Here is an 18854-nt window from a genome sequence, read left to right as displayed (position 1 = left end):
TCATGTATTAAGGAGGTGGAGCAAATGCAACCCTGGATGGCTGAGGAGGATTAGCAACAGATGAGATGTCCTGTGGAAGTTGCTTTGCAGAGGCCTGTGATAATTTCGAGCTGCAATGCAACTGCCCCCTGGTTTTTAAACTTCAGAAAAAAAGATTGTATTGCCTCAACACATGCCACCCTCCCCTCCCCAGACAAAGCAGTTCTCCCTGGGGACGATGCAAGGCAACAAATAAAATTGCATTAAACCCGACAGCCTTGACAGCCTTCCAACTTTGCATCCCCAAACGAACCAGCCATCGATACTCACGGTAATGAGGGTCCATGTAACCGTTTCGGGGGTCCATGGTAAAGAGCGTCCCGCGGTAAGGTACAGAAGGTTCGGGAAGGTGCGATATAGATCCATGGATCTCCTTCTTGATTAATGAGGCCCTTTCCTCGCTCGACGTGGAAGGCTCTTCACTGATCTTGCCGAGGCCTTGCCCACCCTGCGGCTGCATTGTGATCGCGTTCCTTCTCTCTCTGTGATAGGTCTGCCCAGGACTTTCATCCTCTGCAAAAAAACGAGGGAGAAGAAAGAGAGAAGGGAAGGAGAAAGAGAGACACACACACTTTTAGCCCATTTATAGCAAATACAATAAAGAAAAGTTCTCCCCCGCCCCCCTCCCGGTGTAAGTTGGTGACAGTGGGTGCCTGTGCGGCTGTGAGCGATGGCCGGGGGAAGCCCGCCCGTTCCAAGCGGGCGGCTGCGGAGCGGTAGATCACCGTCACCCATGCGCCGGTGCTCCTACCGGCGAGGCTATCAATCGTATGATAACAGACACAGACTTGCTGTTTGCTAGCCTCTGGGACAAGGAGACCGGGAGTTTGGGCTGCCTGACAGGGAGGCAAAAGCCAATTTGTCACAAAGAGGAGAAGATGAACCCCGCTGGCTGGGTCTAAATCAAACCTAGCCACCCACTGCTGCTCTGCAGCCCGGCTCCAGTCCCTGGAGTTTGCTTGTGTGAGAGGCTGGAGCCTTGCAGGAAGGTCATTAGCAATCAGAAGTAAGGTGGGCAACAGTAAAATGGGTAAAATTGTTCAAGGAACAGCACCAGCAGCATTGGGCCGGCGCAGGTGAGGCCACCCACTCTAACAGCATCACCACAAGGACGCACGAGGAGGGCAGCAGAGCGTGCTCCCCCTCCCTCTTCCCCATAGCAACATGTACAAATCCACAAATTCTTAATGACCAAGGGGAAAAAAAAGTTAGGAGGACCAAACCCAAGCCCTAGTCTGCAGTAAGCCTCTAGGCCTGCGGTACTACTTGTGAGGAGAAAAGGGCCTCCTGATGACGGCTCCACCAGCCTCCCTTGCAGGCAGCCCCTGGACTTGGTGTTGAACCAACCCCCTGCTCCGACATGAATTTTAACCCCCTTGGAACCACATGCACCCTTCGAAAGCCAGACCAAGCAGTTCTGTTCTTCAGAAGCCAGATATATGTTCCCAGGTACATTTCACACATGCCACATTGCGAAGGGGTTTTGTTAGCTACACAAATCTCTACTGTAAATGCTCTCCTGAAAGTTGCAAGATTGCATTAAAATACAGAGACCTTTCCTCTAAACAAGTGTGATTGCTGGCTGTACTCCTGGCCCATACCCAAGCTCCAGGTACAGCCTTGTCCAATCAACCACCCTGCACATACAGGCAGATACCAATACATCTTGAAAAAGTACTGGTAAATATGCTTAGCTTCAAAAGTTGCTCAGCAGTTCTGTAAGTGCATGAGGAACCTCGTATTATTAAACACCGGGCACAAAAAAAGGTAACTAGAAAGGAAATTAAAACACCCCTAGGAAATAAAACCAAGGTACACGTACTCTACAACCCACATGGAAGAAAGGATCATTGCAAAGATTGCACTTCAGTTGTTAAGAGATTTGAGCTCAGGGCTGAATTTTCACTTGTACCTTGCCCTGGTGTACTTGTTCACACAGCAAAAGCACCAGTGAGCAATGCACCAGGAGACTACTTTCACCAGGCCTGACACTGGCATAACTCAACCTATTTGCCTTCGTATGAATTAGATTAGAAACAGGTTCCGTAAGTATAGATACCTGGACCTGAATTTTAGCCCATATATGCATAAACTAGCTACGCCACTGCTTTGAACGCAGTGCTCGCTAGGCTTCTCCCTGCCCCCTCTCCTCCCAAGTAGCAACAAGAAAACCCAGCAGCGTAGCCTATTGAGCGCTTAATTATTTTTCTATCTCCAAGTATTACAGCAACCAGGGTCTGCTGACTTATCAGCATCTTCCAGGGACTGAATTCTTTTTACAGCCAGCAGTAATTCTCCATACAGAGTGTTTCCAGGATTGGGTCTGAGGAGAAAGAGTTAATGGAAATGGACAACAACACTGCAAAGTTTAAACCCTTTGCCCTTTTCTACTTTTTATTAATATGCACAGGCACTGGTCCCTGCTCTGGATTAGCCGGGTTTAAGGTTTCATCTTTTTACACCGAAGCTGGTTTTAGTTAGAGAACTGCAAAAGGGAGTCTAAAACTTTAAAACTTCTACGAGGTTTTTAGAAAGCTGCTTGTATAACTAAAAAATAAAAAATAAATCACCCCAAAGTCATATTTTCCATCATGTTTCTCTCTAGCTGGAGTCTTTTATGTTAAATTTCAACCTAGGGTGAACTTTCTACTGATGAGATGTAAACTCTTGTAAAAATAGGGGATTACACTATTTGAAATCCTGACAGACCCTTAAGCAGAGCAAGCTAACCTGTGCTCCCACAGTATGGAAAGAAGCAAGCTGGAGTGATTTGTAGGGCTGTATAATCAATCCGAAGATCAGATAGGATTTCAGTTCTTTTACTCTTCCATATAAAGATAATATTTGTTAAAACTGCCATCCTGGGATACAACAAGAAGCTGACGTCTGTCTGCAGGCTCCACTTTTATTCTTTCCTTCTCAAAACATGCATGTGTCACGAATCAAGGTACTAGTGACTGCTATGGAACAAGCTGATTTTCCAAATTGCTGAATGAAATTCAAAACCTACTTTCAGTAACTTTGAAACTAAAGGAAAAAAATGTGTTTTGTTTTAATAAGCTTCCTTTTTCTTTTTGGTTCCTCAAGGAAAAAAGGAAAGAAAACAAAAAAGCAGTATTTTTCCTTCTGCATCAAACCGTCTCTCTCCCCACGATGAAATCACTGCCGCGTGCTGTTAGAAGTCAAATATTTCTGTATGCTGTCTGCCATGTAAAAATTTTCCCGTAAGTATTTTTTTTTTTTTTAAAAAAAAACAAAACATGACAGCATTTTTGCAATAGTAAGGCATAGTCAACGGCCAAACATCTCGCTAAGCGTTTACTTCACGCTCCGCACCGCTGAGCTGCTTTTGATGGGGGGCAGACGAGACACTTGACAGCACCTGCGCTCCAGGGCACGGGCAGGCGAGCCGTTTGCCGGAGCTCCCAGGCACCGAGCAGGAAACTCCTCTCGCAGTAGTGCTGCCAACTCTCACAACGGCAGGGGAGCCCCCCCAGCGCGCCAAAAGGCAAAAGCTGTCTAATCTTGTTCTGTTTCAGCTGAATCGTTCAATAAAGTTTTAAGAGTAAGTGCAGGCAAGCTGCGCCAGGCCAAATTATTGACAGAAACATACTGTCCGCCATGGCAACAAGTGGGACTCTATAGCAAAAATGTAAGCAAACAGCCTACTTCTCCGGCAGCATCTGCCAAAGGGGTTTACAGCCAAATACACGACAACTGATGCTGCTCTGCTCACGTTTTAGAAGTGGCTGGCTTTAGGGTCAAAAGAAACATCCGATTTACTAAAATCTTGCAGAGAGGTGAATGCCAAAGTTAAAGGGACCGATCCTCCCTCATCTCCACCCGCTTCCTGCTGGTGGGACCCCTGACTCCAGCATAGCTCATCCAACCTTTTGCGGGTTAAATAAGAAAAGAAAAAAGAAAAAAGTAATCAGGCCTCAAGAGCAATCTGCATAAGCTTCTCTTTCTTCATGTGTATAACTTACCCTGTCTTAACAAGCCAGTAACCAGGGTACACGTTACAAGTGCCCAGCCTGGAATGGCCACATTAATCCAAGGTTCTCCCATACACAGAGGAATACCCGATTTAGTCCTGCTACTCCAATCAGAAGCAGTTTTTATTAGATGTGCTCAGCACCAAGGAGCACCTCATTTAATCAACAAGCTTTTTCAAAAAACTCACACCGGACAGCATGCCTGAATAAACACACTTTTAATTGCTCAGCTAATTTACCCAGAACATTAAAAAAACAGGACAAACCAAAACCAAATGCAAAAATCCATTGAACTTTCTTTCCCTGTTGAACTTTTTTTGCTCTTTTTTTTTTTTAATTGTAGACCAAGACAAAGTAGACGCTTTTTTACTTTAAACCTCTTAAAGCCAGCAACTAAAGAAAGTTGAAGTCTATTGATACACCACACTAAAAATCAGCCTCAGTGCACTTCAGAGAGACCCCCGCTTAAACGAGGCAACACCAGCCCTGTTAGATCTGTTTATATATTAAGTTTCATCACCGCATTTCTGCATGCAACTTGCGGAAAGCATTGGCATCTCCTGAGCAATCTGCCGACGCACTTCGGCTGGGTAAGAGAAGAGACAAGGTACTTACAACTCAGTCCAAGAGACCCTGGCTGACGCTCCCTCCAAGCTCTTCTCTTGACCAAAATTCTCTGGCTACCGGGACGTGGGCATTCCTCCTTCTCTTTTCCTCTCTCTCCCTTTCCCCCCCTCCCCGTCTCCCTCCCTCTCTCTGAGAGGCAGTGCTTCTCCCATTAGAGGAATTAAAAGTGGTTGGTGCCATGCTAAATTTAACAAGCTCATTAGTATTCTTCCTGTGTGCTTCCTAGTGAACTCTCCCTATTCAAGCAGCTCTCTCTAGCTGAGGGGTCAGGCGGCTAATCATTAAATCAAACTAATGTCACCCTATCACAATCGGCCTAAGAGAAGGAGGGTTTATTATTTCAGTTTATGCTAAATAAACGGTTTTACAAATGGTCTCCAAGCAAGGTCAACAGCAGCTTCAATTACAAGACAAACTTAACAAGAGTTGCTATAAACCAAGTGCTCCATATTGACCTAAGCACAAGCTCGGCTCCGCATATTGCCACTAGCAGGATTGTACAGGAATGCATATTGTAAAATAAAGGAAAGGGTAATCTTTTCTTTGCCAGAATTTGTGACTGCACAGAGACTGCTCATTCACCTCTCCCCAACCAGCTTGCTGCTCAGCTCAATTCACCCCACACAAAGGCTGAAGACCAGACCTCAATGGACCGAGTGAAACATGTTCAAAACTAGGCTCTCTATTGTGACTGAATTTCTTAACATCTTTTCAAAAAGCGGAGAATGCCTTGAGGCTAAAGGAAGAAACAGGCTAATGGTGAATTGGGAATACTGAGCAAATTTCAGAGCCCTTTCCTCCTAGCTTTTGAGGTTGAAAGCAAGCTCTTTCCTTTCAAGTTTCAAAGTCCTTTTTCCTCCCGCAGTGTCACAGAAGGATTTGAAAAGAAGGTAATTGTGCTCACAGTCCCCCTGATCAGAGCTTACGTCCTATTTCTGGTATTTCGGAATACTTCTTGCAATAATGGTGCATATAGCTCAATCCCTTAACCGTCCTGCACTCTGCAATTGCTCATTAAATGAACAATTGCTGGTATAAAATGCCTTTTATGTTCAAGGTCTGGATATAAGATAAGCATTCTAGTACTCTAAATTTGGTTTACTAAGGAAACTCTCCATCATTAAATTACAAAACTGAAGTCAGAATATCAGTCTTTCCAAGAAAAGTAGCATTTTAGGTTGCTGTGAGCCAGAAGGAAGCAGGGGGGGGAGGAACGTAAGAAAAGACTGACTACTTAGATTCTTAATAGAATAGATACCCAAGTAAGAAGCAATTTCCCTCACGTTTAAGAAGGTCTAAGTTTTTAAGACTTGGTATTTTCTTCCTCAAAATGATGCAAGGGAGCAATTGCCAGGCTCATTAGGACACGAGTATCTGCGCCTTCTTGCATACACACGCTGATCGCTACTTGCTGGCCACCTTAAGAGCAAAGCAGGAGGAAATGCATCTGTAGGATTGTGTCTGCCTTTAAAAACAGTGGGTGTTGTAACCAAAGTTTTGTTTTGGGTGGGTACAGTAGTTTAAATTGGGCACTCTTGGTCCCAAGTTTGTTATTTTCCTGCATTTGGAGCAACTGCACATGAAGTACGTGCTCTGAAAACACTAACACAGATATGAAGCACAATGGTCATAATTGGTTTTAAAAATAGACTCCAACCATATGAGAGGCTACAAAATCTGTTAGATAACAAGTATGGTACTCACTTTATTTTCAATGCTTAAGCACAGCTTATGCAAGACTTTTGTGCTTATAAATAGCATACGTTATCTGAGCTCACCACTGAAAATGTATAGATTTATATTCCCGTTTGTAACGGATTTTCAGCTTAGTTATTTTCCCATTACCATATGTATAGTATTTTCCAGGAACTGATTTCTGACCTTTGGAATATGAATACACAGCTCTTTTCCCCGTTGTTTGCATCGAGAAACCTGTTATATTCTTTTGTTTGTCATCTTCAACTTTCACTGGAAGAAAAAGGATTTAACAACGAGGCAGCAAGCGGACCCAATCCCGACAATACCTACATAATACTCCACCCCCCCTAGTATTTTCCACAAATGATATGTATGTTCATTTTTGCTGCACCTACAGCACAACTCAGTTCAGTTTGTTTTTTTTTTTTGAAAGTACAGAGGAAGCCAGAAGACAGCGCATCAATACAGTTCCTACGACTTTCAAAACAGAGCCCCTCTGGGTCAGTGGCAGCACTCCCACCGACCTGGGGGAGACAAGACTGGGCCTATACAAAGCTCACACTGCTCCAACGCTGGGGCAGATGTGCCTTGCTATCCGCAGAACACAGCTTGCAGCCTTTTCCAGATGTGCACACAACTCTTCCCCAAGACTGCTGGGGAACCTGCTAATGGTACAAAGCAGCTTAAAATTCAGATAAACTTTTTCAGACATCTAGACTAGAGGGAGCTTTGTTAGTAGCTATGTCTTTACCTCAATTTCTTGATTATCCAGCTGAATTTACACTGCTTGGTTCCTCCTCAACTGCTCCCAACTAAAACCAAGTGGCTGAAGTTAAACAGACATAGGAATTTATGTAAAATAAATCCACCTTTAAAAACCTTCATACAAGCAAACACCTACTGGATTTAACTGGGAGCCTACATCTACAAACCCCAGCATCAGACCTATAGGTGGTCTCATTTAAGCTAAAAAACAAAACAAAAAAAAAAAACCACAAAACCAAAACAAAACACCACAACCCACAAAAACCCAAAAAACCCCACCACCCCAAAAACCCCACCTACTTAGGGAACACAAAGCCCCAGGGTGCTGTGGAAACCTTGTCAGTCCTGGGACCCTCAGAAGGCAGACAATGAAGGCAGGAGGCAAGGCTGGGCTGCCTTGCACCTGACCCCACATCTTGCTGATCATGCAGGACACGGGGAAAAAAAAAAGGACTAACATTTGGGTATATGGCTGAAGTTACTGACCTGACACTTGAGCCATGCCGCTGACTTCAGTGACTTTGGACCAAGCCACAGAAGTTGCCTGCTGCAAACCAGAGTCCCATGGTATCCTGTTGATAGAGTTTGCCTAGAGCTGCCCAGCTGGACGGCCACCCAGCCGATACATGGAGCCTGAGCCCCCGCAATGCCCAGCCCCAGCCCACGGGGTTGCAGGTCTCGGGGAAGCATTAATTCTCAGCAACTCGCCGGGTCAGGCTCTAAAGAAGTGGGAGCCTCACTTCTGAACAAGCCCCCTCCCAGCCCGTTTCCACACAGGCTTTAAAATAACAAAAACAAACAATTTAAACCAAACCAGCTGAAAATCATTTTCTCCCTCCCCAAGTTCAGGGCTACATGTTTCTCCCATGGCAGACAGTGGATTATTGCAGCGATACTTAACACCACTCACGAGCGCAGCCCCCAGCACTCTGGTGTAGGTGTTAGTGACGACATTGCCTGCTGCGGGAGAAACACTAAACCCTGCACCCAGGTACTGAGCAGGTGGTGAGCTTTTAAGTTTACCTTCATGGGGCCTACCAGGCCCAAATCCTGTTTGCTTTACTCGCATCGTAATCCCAGGGATTCAGGGAAACTACTCGTGCGAGTAGAGCAAGAGGGATTCGCGTTGAGCACCAGAAATGCTCTGTGCCTGGAAAAACGTATTGGAGATGTTCGTTAGCATGTGAGAATGCTGTATCATTAGCTTGATGAGAAAGGGGCTCTTAGTAGTAAAAGTGCTTTGTAGTTCCATTGGACAATAAAAGAAAGCAAGCCTTAATGCAGAAGTAGAAGACACTTGAAGGTAGAATTAATTGGAAAAATTCACATGTAGTATGCAATTTCTCCTTTTAAATTTGCAGAACTAGAAGGCAGGCAAAAGCATCTCCCTTTCTCAGTACAGTAAGTTTTGTTTTGATTTTGCTACTTGAGGATTGGGAAACTCGCATGAGAAAAAAAAATCTCTTGCAAAAACAATCTTACTTTTTCATTTCCCCCTTTAAAAAGAGTTCCACCTTACAAAATTCAGCAAAGGCTGCAAGTTACTGTGCAAAAGCCCTAGCAAACTGAAATATTTGCCTCAAGTCTGCTGATCAGGACTAAAATTCAAGCTTTGCACTTTCAGAATATTTCCAAGATTATTGCTCCTCTCTAACATCTAGCCTCTTCAGAGAGCCGGGAGTTTCAAATGTAACTCAGAGAAAGATGACTACAGACAGCAGGATCTGGCTATGGGCAACCATTTCTCAGAAGGGAAAAGCTCCTCAGCCTCTTGCAAGACACTCAAAAGGATCCTGATTTGAAAACATTATGAAGTTCCTTCCATTAGCCAGTTATTAGACTGTTAGTCACTGCTTACTTCGAGCAGGCTAATTAGTTACATCAAAGGAACTACAATAAATTCCCAGGAGGGTTTTGAGGGGGGGGGGAAATGTATTTTTCAACCATCTAATAGCACATTTATGCCTATCTGAGGGTAACTGCCTCATTTCACTCAGACACTGGGGGACATTCTGTGGCGCTGTCACTTTCTACCAAGCCAGCAGCAACACTGGGCATTAAAATGGTTTTACAAAGCTGTTTGTAGCCTGATATAAATTTGATTAGCCATGCTTAGAAGCCGCAAAAGAGTGAAAGAGAAGTCATAAACCCTTTGGTGCACCATTCCCCCTTTGTAACATCTACAGGCCAGACACCTTGGCCTTGACAGAATAAAAAAAAAGTTATTTTAATTAGTGTTGTATACAGAGTTGACATTTCTTCCCTTTTTCCTTCCGTGGGTTCAAACTGCTAAATGCAACGATTAGCCAACCACTAAGTCGTTTGCAACAACCCAGAGCCATGGCAACCCTTCAGTTTAGATGGCAGATATCACCTATTTCATTGCGAAATTTATTTATTGCTGCATTCTTTTGCACAGTTGCAGTAAAAGTCAATGTTTCCATTATATCCCTGTACTTCTGGCCTCTGAAGCATACCAGCTGTTTAAAAATATGTTATGGGTTACTCTGCCCCAATTTACAGTGGCTGCAATCTCAGTTGCGAGCAATAATTTCATCAAGGTCTCAGGGCAAAATCTGAACGTCATATAGTTTTTTGTGTGTGCTGCAGATGTATATGTCTTTCTATATACACATATGTATACAGATGTGTGCGGTCATATGTGCTCACAAATTCAGCTCCACCTTACATTCCATAAAATAGAGCTGACTGCAGATGAGGCTCTGTGTGATACATGGATGTCTGCGCATAAGTGTCCACACAGGCACACTGGATACCTGAACACAGAAATTAGACTTTTCACATTCCTCATCAGAAGTATAAATAATTCAGGAGAAGAATGCTGCAAAACAAATACAAGACTTACTGCAAAGGATGTTTTCAAGTGAAAAAAAAAAACCCCAACTTCGCAGAAAGCTCAAGTCCTGTACACCAAACAATTTGATGCTTTGAATGATCTTCTGGACATTGGTTAAAAACTGCAGAGCTACTAATCCACAAGTATCATCTAATATCCCTTTTATCAACAATATGTCTCCCCCAAGAATTTGGTATTCAGAGAAATAAATCTCTCCTTAAGGCCCTAAGAAGTGCTTGACCTTCCCAAAGACCAGCCTGGGTTTTTCTCCCCTCTGCTCACTTTCTTCTCAGTTTTCTCCACAAAGGAGGATGGAGGAGCTCTGGCAGAGAAACACACTGCCATACTACCTTGCATCATTACTGTCTTCACGTTCCAGTCATGAAAATACTACAGCCACAAGCAAGCATCAGACTGGGCCCAAGGATGGATCTGTGTGAGTGGGCAAAGAGGGATGGAGAGTGGAGAGCCTGGAAGGAAAGGAAAGAGCAAATTCTCCATATGGTGATCTCTGCTCCCCTCACCTAGGGAAGGAATACTCTTAAAAGCTTTGGAGAGAAGACCTGTGACACAGGGAGTTGGAGAATTAAGATAACTGGCTACAGCTCACTAGTCTCTGGGGTCCCCTTCCCAGGGCAGTGGGTTCCTCCTTGCCAATGCCTCTCTCCTCCCTTCTTCACCTCCACTGCCCACTTCTGGCCAGGCTTCCCAGCCTCTGGCTGGGTCTGCCAGCCTTGCCCACTACATTTGAGAAGAAGTGAGAAAGCCCAAGATGCACCGGCTTTTTCCAGCTTTTCAACACAACCCCACAGCAAGAGGAACTGCACACCACCAAGATCATTTTGCGGATTAAAACAAGTTAATGGTTAATGTTTTCTGTTCAGTTCTGGGGATGAGCAAAACTGGTTTCAAGACTTCACTTTTTTGGCTACTTCTGCATTTGTCTTTCTAACCTTAATGCTGTATAACAGATTTTAAAAGACACTGGAATATTGCCGCAAGCTTTTAACAGTCCAACCGCATGCAGGTACTTAAGTGCTTATAACTGTCTTAAGCAATATTATATATTTCCATTTATCATTATGCAATGGATACCTGATATCAGAAAGACAGCCAAGTTAGAAAACACACTCATATGTTCAGAAAGAAAATGTCAGAACAATTTTATTAAAACAGCACCCTCTCTTCCTACTACGCTAGCCATGACAGCTCAAAAAGAACATTCTTAACTTGTTAATCATGTTTTGATGGCTTCACCCATGCACAGTCTGGCAAAAGGAGATTTCAATGTTTCATTATTATTTTTTTCCTTATTATTTTTGGCTACCTAGATTTTAGGCAAGAGTCATTTAATAGAAAAATAAACTCAAATTTCATCCCCCCCAAAAGTTAAATAAGCACAATTTATATGAGAAGAAGGTTGGAGGAGGAAGAGAGAACCACCTGAAAAGTTCACTTGGCTATATACAAACAAGCAAAAAAAAAAAAAAAAAAATCACTGCACACTGCCCAGGAATATAATCACTTCTGTGTGCTGAGAAAGAATGCAAAACTGTAGCCAGTAAAGAAGGATCCATTCCATTCCAATCCAGAAAGTATTCCAACAACAAAAGAGAATTACCAAATTTTACTGAAAGGAGCCTATTTTTAAAAAACAAAGTAGGACTGCATCTTAGATGTACCACTAAGAATTCTACCTATTTCTAAGCATGCCACAGACTTTTTCCCCCATTATGGCAGAATCAAAACTAAAAAATTTTCCTCCATTTTTATTATTAAGTTTTGTGTGATAAAAAGATGCAACACTGTTCATTGAACAAAAGTGAGGCAAAAAGAGACAAAACTAATGTCAGAAAGGGTCCTTCCTCTTGAAAAACAAAGAACGAGAATGATTTTTAAAGGAAAACGCAACCTCCGCAAGCATTTCACATGCAGCTGTGATGAGGGACTGAACCTCCAAGTTCTTGCAGAAGTAAAATTGTTATGGGAAAATTCAGAGTGGACTCTGGAACCTGAAGATCTTTCTGGTTCTCAAATCTCACCCTGGTCTTCCGTAAGCCACTTGTCACAACTTTGTCTTCTTCACTCACCAGTTGGGTAAAATACTGTTAACTGATTTCATAAAAGTATTTTCATATAGCAAATAAGTACAGCAATGATAGAAGGATTCAAGGTCCATTTGATTTATATACAGAAACATCCAGTTAGATCTGAAGGCAGAATATGCTGAGCAGTCAGCCCAAAGCCACCCTACAAGTTGCCCTGTATAATAAGTGTTCCAATTCTGCAAAACGCAGCATGCCTCCCAGTTCTGTTACATAAAAAGTTTGTCCACAACTTGTCCACAAATACACAACCACTGACTAATAACTATTTACCACATCCCCCTGCAGGGAAGGAAAAGAAAGAAAAAAAACATAAAAATCAGAAGAACACAACAGATCAACCTTTAAAGTGTTATTGCCCTGATGCCTAAGCCATCCAACGCTTCTGCCTATCATATCATTAGCAGAGAAATCTCACCCAATACATGCATTCCACCTTCATATCTAAACTAGGTTAAGTTCTGAATGATGGCTTTTAAGCTTCCTAAAAAAAAAACAACACCAAAAACCAAAACAATAATAGCAGTGGACTTTATTTACCAACATCCTCTACAGACTGCTAAATATTTGAAGAAGCTTTTTTCCAAATAGTTCTTTCTTCCCTGGTGCAGGAGAGAAGGTCCACCTTGCCAGCGCTAGTGAGAATTCACTTTTTTTCATTTATAGAGAAACCATAGTCTTTTGGAACTATAATACAGATCTCTCTCGTGTGATAGTGCCAAATCTTTCAGATTAAGAATAATACTTTTATGCTAATCTCATTGTTTGGACTAGTTTTACCACAAGTCTTGTAAATGTGAAAAATAGCAGAAGATGATAACCTGTAGCCTCAACAGCTTAAGGTACTTCCTACAGTTATCCATCACAACATTGTCAATTGTGACACAACCATTTGTTGTATTAACATATCCTACTTGCAGGGGATATGAGATTTAACACATTCATCCTATAAAATTCAATTAGCCTTTTTAGATGTACCAGAATTGTAACATCAAAACCAGCTAGCTGTAAAGAAGAATTTCCCATTAGAAAATGCTGGTTTTTCATGGCAAAAAGACTGACAGTCCACAGCCTTCTCACAGCAGAATACACATTGGGATGCTTGTTGCAACTCCTCTCTAAAGACTAGAAAAAGATTTTTCCCAGAGCAGTAAGGTTACCACTGTCAGCTGCACTGAACTACATACTTCCCTTTCTTTTGGGTCTTAGCTTCAAAAATCACGGAAACAAAGATGTAAACTTGGACATTAAAGAGTGTTAACATCAAAGTACACGCACCACTTTTGATATTAACCAAAGCCTTGAACCAGCAATCTACCTGGCACAAATCAGGGGTGTCTATGTAATTTCAGAAACAGCTGAACAGAGCTCTCTGCCGTGGCCTGCATTTGCTCACCGACTTTTCAAAGCACATGATCGCTGCATGTTTTTACAACTAGCTGCCGATCAAGCAAGCAGCAGGAGGCCAAACTCACTTCTTTGCATCTTCACAATTCATCTGTCCACATTTCTGAACACATAAACCCTTCTATTTGTTTCTTTTGTTTAATACATTTTTAAAATTTTAATGTCTCCATGCAGAGCAATTCCCTCGCACGAGGGCAAACCATGGCCTGCATCACATCACTGCCCTTAGGTTTACATAAAGATTACTGTAGACCATCTCAGAGACTTTATTTAGAGACATTTGGCCTTTTTTCAGCCTTGTCCCACCACAAACCCCCCACAACACACCACCGTAACTACAAAACCCTTTCAAGTGTGCCTGAGGTAATATATGATGCCACATCAAAAGAAGGCGAAACCTGCCATTTTCCCACAAAGTTAAGGGAAATCAAGTTCTGAAATACATTCTTGGAGAGAGAGCTTGCTGAAGCCTCAAGGTAAGTGGAAAAAAGAATATACAAGTACATAAAGAAATTATGTAAACAGATGCCAACAATATACTTGTATAACATATCCCATGTATCCACTCTTATGTCTGAGCGTATCCCAACAGAGCTTCAAATTCTCTCATCAAAAAGGATATTTATTCTCTCCTAACTGTGACCATTTCCCACAAAACCCTGGGTTTCCATAAGCATTCACACACACTCCCCCTTGCTCTTCAAGACAGTTCCAATGGCATCTTCGTAACTTCGATTCAGATTTGCCTGGGCCTGAATTTATAGGCATGACCTTACAGCAGGCTAGCTAACATACTCAAGCTAACAGGACTCCTGCAGAAAAGGCAGTGCAAAACACGCAGGTCGATGGCTGGATAACACTTCAATTTTTCCTTTCCCTTATGCATTGACTTACCAGCTTCGTTCATACGAAAGTCTATGCAAAACTCTCAGAACATGTTACCTCATAAGATGTCACATAACTTCAGCCAGGACAACACATTAGGGCTTCAAGTAGTGTAATGTGCACCCCAAGTTACAAGTATAAACTTCAGGGTAAATGGGATGAAGAAAAAAAAAAAGAAGAGACACACTCAAGTCTGGATTCCTAATATTTTTGGTACCCTAATAATGTTTTATATTAATAGGAAAAAACCCAGGATGCATGCTGTGATGCAGTAGTAAAACACTGAGCAACACACTGTAGTACATAGCTGTACTCAGAGGGACTGCCCATGCCACATCCTTCTTTTGCCTCATTTCTGAAGGAAACAAGGCTAAATACAAACTATCAAGGGAAAGCAGAATGGAGTTTGGTATCTACTCTCCACAGCTTTCAAACCCACTGATCAGACTAAGGCATTTTTGTCTGAGGCAGGAGTTTCTATATTAGATCTCTACCAAAAGAAAGCAGCCAGGTAGAGGGGATGCTCTGTTATCAGCCCATCTAACACCAAGGTTGCAGGGTGATTTTTCTTTACCATCCAAATAAGTATCCAATAAGCATGGTGTAATTAGTGTCCCACCAGAAGAAAAAAAAAAAAAAATCTTTAATCAGAACCTTATTAGATGCCAGAGAATCAAGACAGAAAGCCATGCCCTGGAGGAAATCCCCAGGAAGGTCCTTTCCTACACCAAGCAACTTTGTGTTTTGAACAGAGATGCTGATTAAAGCAGTGTAACTCAAAGCAAGTTTCCAGGATAAATCTTACAACGTACAGCACTACAATGCAACAGATTCACATGCGGTTCTGTGCAATACAGCGGTTATCTGGATGATTAAGATGTCCATAGTGTTTGCAAGTAGTTGAGTATTTTTCCGAGGACCAGGCAGTTGTGTCATTCACAGTCCCCCTCTCAACCACTGAGGAAGAGAATAACACAGGGATGTTTTCGTATCGCCAACAGGTTTGTCAACCACTCACAAAACTATATCCACACATGAAGATGGAGACTGACTATAGAGTCTGTTTTGCCAGGGTGACCATAAAAATCTGTCAAAACTGGATATTAGGAAATTCATACATGCACAGTCTTAATGAAGGCTAGCAATTAGAAATGTGGTTCAGGAGTATCATAGTTATCTTCATAGAATGGAAGCACAGTTGTAGAAATGTCAGACTTTTATATCTGAAGCTGGGTTTACTGGCAAAAGGGCCTTCTCCTCAACTCCTCCACAAGACAGGACCACTGTTCAGTGGAAGTTACAAGCAGGAAACAATGGCAGGAGTGGGTCCAAAGGCAGCTGGGAACAAATTGCACCTTAAACCAATAAAATATCTATGGCCCAGCAAGTTGTCTCATTACTGAGAAGGAGTCGGTAGTTAGAAGTTTAGTGGTATGCACGCAGGTTTCTAAATCATTAGGCAACAGAGCAGAGTGTCAACAACATGGCTGAACATGGGGATAGAGAAAAAAAAAAAAAAAGAAAATTAACCAGCACTGCTTAATTACCTAGGACTCTGTCCTGCAGCTACTCATCTGAGGAGCACCAGTTAGCAAAGTCCGACACATGATTGTAACTACCTACTCTGTAGCAACAGGTCATTAATTTATCCTCCCTCTTCCCAAATTGCAAGGTTTTACTTGTAAGGACTTGTGAGAAGGTATTCATTTTTGCCACAAAGGGTAGAACAGAACTGTCATATACTGTTTATGAAGCATTACACATTTATGTACACACAGAGCTATTAGAACATAAATACAACAAGAAAGAAGATAGTCTGAATGTAGTATCAAGCCCGCAAAAGAAAGATAGAGCAAAATAAAGGTTGCCTGTGCACCACTGGTTATGACCTCACATGTATAACTACCATCTGCTTCAAGATGCGTATGAAGTAGCATGCCATTTTTGTTCTGCAGGACCCCAGCTTCATGCAGTGCACGGGGTGGACAAGCGTGTTTAATGATCAGCTTGTCACTACCTGGTTCTCCTCTTGGAGCTCAATACATGGCTCCTCTGCTCTATGTGCTGTGCTTCACTGAAGTCCAGCTCTCCAGATAGAATTATTAATTTCCTCCTGGGCTTTCTCTGGCACTCATCACAATTATATCTGAGTGCTCATGAATATTAACAAAATGTATTTTACAACAGTTCTGCAAGGTGAAGAGATTGTATTATCCACTACCCACTACAGAGACTACCCCTTTAGTGTCCCTAGTTGTAGGTGCCCAGTTTAAACAGCCTGAGAACCTAAGTTTTCATAGTATTTAGCATCAGACCTATCTTATACAGTTTATGTTTTCAAGAGTTATCTATGACTGCATTTGTTAATATGCACAAGTGCTCCCTTTTTCAAAAATCAGCAGCAAGTTGCATACCAAGAAAACAAGAAAACACCATACATTGGCAGTGTTGACTTGCCCCAGGTAATCAGAGTTCTAGGTGTGCTGTAATTAATGACACCACAACAGTTCCTACGTATTTGCACTTTTGTGGTTAATGTGTTTAAAAAGGTGGGAGTTGTGACTGAAGATTTCCTCACTTCTGGAGCATTTATAAAAAGTCTCTCTCCTGAGCAGATACTCCAGTATCAGTATTTTCAGCCTGTAACATCTTCTGTGGTAGCAGAGATAGAGTATCTGCTACTTGGTTATGTACTTCAAAGAAAATACAGAGATTTATATTACCGAGACCTCCACCTGTCAATGCAGGAAAAGTTAGCCAAGGTGGTGACAGGCTATTATAAGAGGAGAAAGAGCAGGGGACAGAGAGAAATACTACGGTCACACGTGCTGTTTCTTCAGGCCACCACACTAAGAAGGGATGAATGCATGTGATCATATAGCTAAAGAGTGCATTATAAAGGAGAGGCAGAGATAATTCCATGTTGGTATTCCTGATTTTGTGGTATAAGTAATTCCTTGAATTTAATGACCTCCACGTAGCTTCATGTAGTATAAAAAACCAACAAAAAGCAAAATGGAAAGCTGAATATGGCAGCCATAAGAAACAGATGCTTTTGATTCAACCCAATGACCCCTTTGAAACCTCAAGCAAACAAAACACCTTGTAACCTTCACAAGTTATCATCCCCCAAGACATCCAGGGCAGAAGAGAATGGACAGCTTGTCAAGGGTTCACAGATATCTGCTGATAACAGCAAATTTTGCATGTTGAATCCCACCCCAGGCTTTGAAGAAGATTGCTCCAGGGAGAACAAACTTGCTCCTTCTTCCACTGAAATGTAATTTTGCTGTTCCATCTTTCACCTTGTTATTTTTAAAACGTTGCATCTTTCCCACTGCTATCTCCTCCTCCCAGTCCTATTTGTTATACCAGCCCTGCTCTCCACAAACCTCTCATCTCGGACCCATTCTCTTCAGCCAGTATATGTTAGCTGTGAAATCCAAGCTCTTTGTCCTGTTCCTTGTGGGAAGAATCTCCTTGCTCAGCTGTTCCCATCTTCCCTCTCAATATTTTTCTTAATCTTCAGTCATGCATGCCAGTTGGTGTGCCCCTTTCCTGATGATTCCCTGTCTCTCCCTCCAGGTTCCCCATCCAATCTCAGCACACTGAGCTTGGGCTCCTTTCTTCAGCTTATTTTTATGGGTTCTTTTCTCTCTCACCCTATTCTCCCTTCTGACAGGGCTCCCACTCTCCAACCCACATTCAGTTAAACAAACCTTCCCCCGTCATTCTCAGCATCAAACCCTGAACTAGCACAGGAAAACAGGGGTGGGGGTGTCTTTCACATGATATTCGGAACAGGGGGGATCCTGCAGGATCACCTTCAGTTTCCTCTCACTTTATGTTGTTAGCATTGCCTCTTCTTTGATCCAGCTGGCTCATAATAGTGACAGATAAAACCCAGAGACCTAAGGTCTACTTGCATGCTTTGCAGGAAGAATGAAGATAATACCTTAGGCGTAATTATCCCTGCAATTTTCATAGTTGCAGTTAAGTTTATGGAAACTGGGAAATGCCAGTTCATACAAACAGAGCAACAAAGTAGGATCCATCTCACCTAAGTCTAACGTAATCTAGTTGTCTAGGCTCCTTCTATCATTAGCTGATAAAAGGCTGAATCACCATCTGGAGGTATCTATCTCAAATGGAAGAACTCATCTTTTGGATGTACATCACTGACTATAGATCACCCAGATTAACACCAGACATCTACCTTTCAGAAAGATAAAGGTAGGTAAGGTGAATCCTCATGCCAACTTTCATAAATATGGGGAATGCAAAGTGCTTTTTCATAGTTTTCCATAGAAGGTACTGTTTTGCCATCCAGTAATAATAATACACGCATCCAATCTTCAATTTACTTCTGCAACTGTTTCATCTGATTTAATCTTTCAGTAACATAAGCAGCCAACCTGAAGCTAACAAATTTCATCTCTATTTTCATTACAGCAACCAAATATTGAAGGGGAATTT

General features: G+C 42.3%; 1 protein-coding gene across 1 annotated transcript in view; it reads right to left on the bottom strand.

Annotated features, from left to right (window-relative positions):
- LOC104125212 (transcriptional activator GLI3) overlaps nucleotides 1-18854 on the bottom strand; it is a gene marked incomplete at its 3' end in the record, with an annotated part of 161306 nt that overhangs the window by 106372 nt on the left and 36080 nt on the right. Inside the window, exon 2 of the mRNA XM_009637629.2 lies at nucleotides 310-552. Coding sequence (XP_009635924.1) covers nucleotides 310-552 — 243 coding nt within the window. The remainder of the gene's footprint in view (nucleotides 1-309; nucleotides 553-18854) is intronic.

Source organism: Egretta garzetta, unplaced genomic scaffold (assembly GCF_000687185.1).
Source record: "Egretta garzetta isolate BGI_Z169 unplaced genomic scaffold, ASM68718v1 scaffold244, whole genome shotgun sequence".
Taxonomy (NCBI): domain Eukaryota; kingdom Metazoa; phylum Chordata; class Aves; order Pelecaniformes; family Ardeidae; genus Egretta; species Egretta garzetta.
Note: the sequence above shows the minus strand (reverse complement) of the source record. Positions and strands in the feature narration are given on the sequence as shown.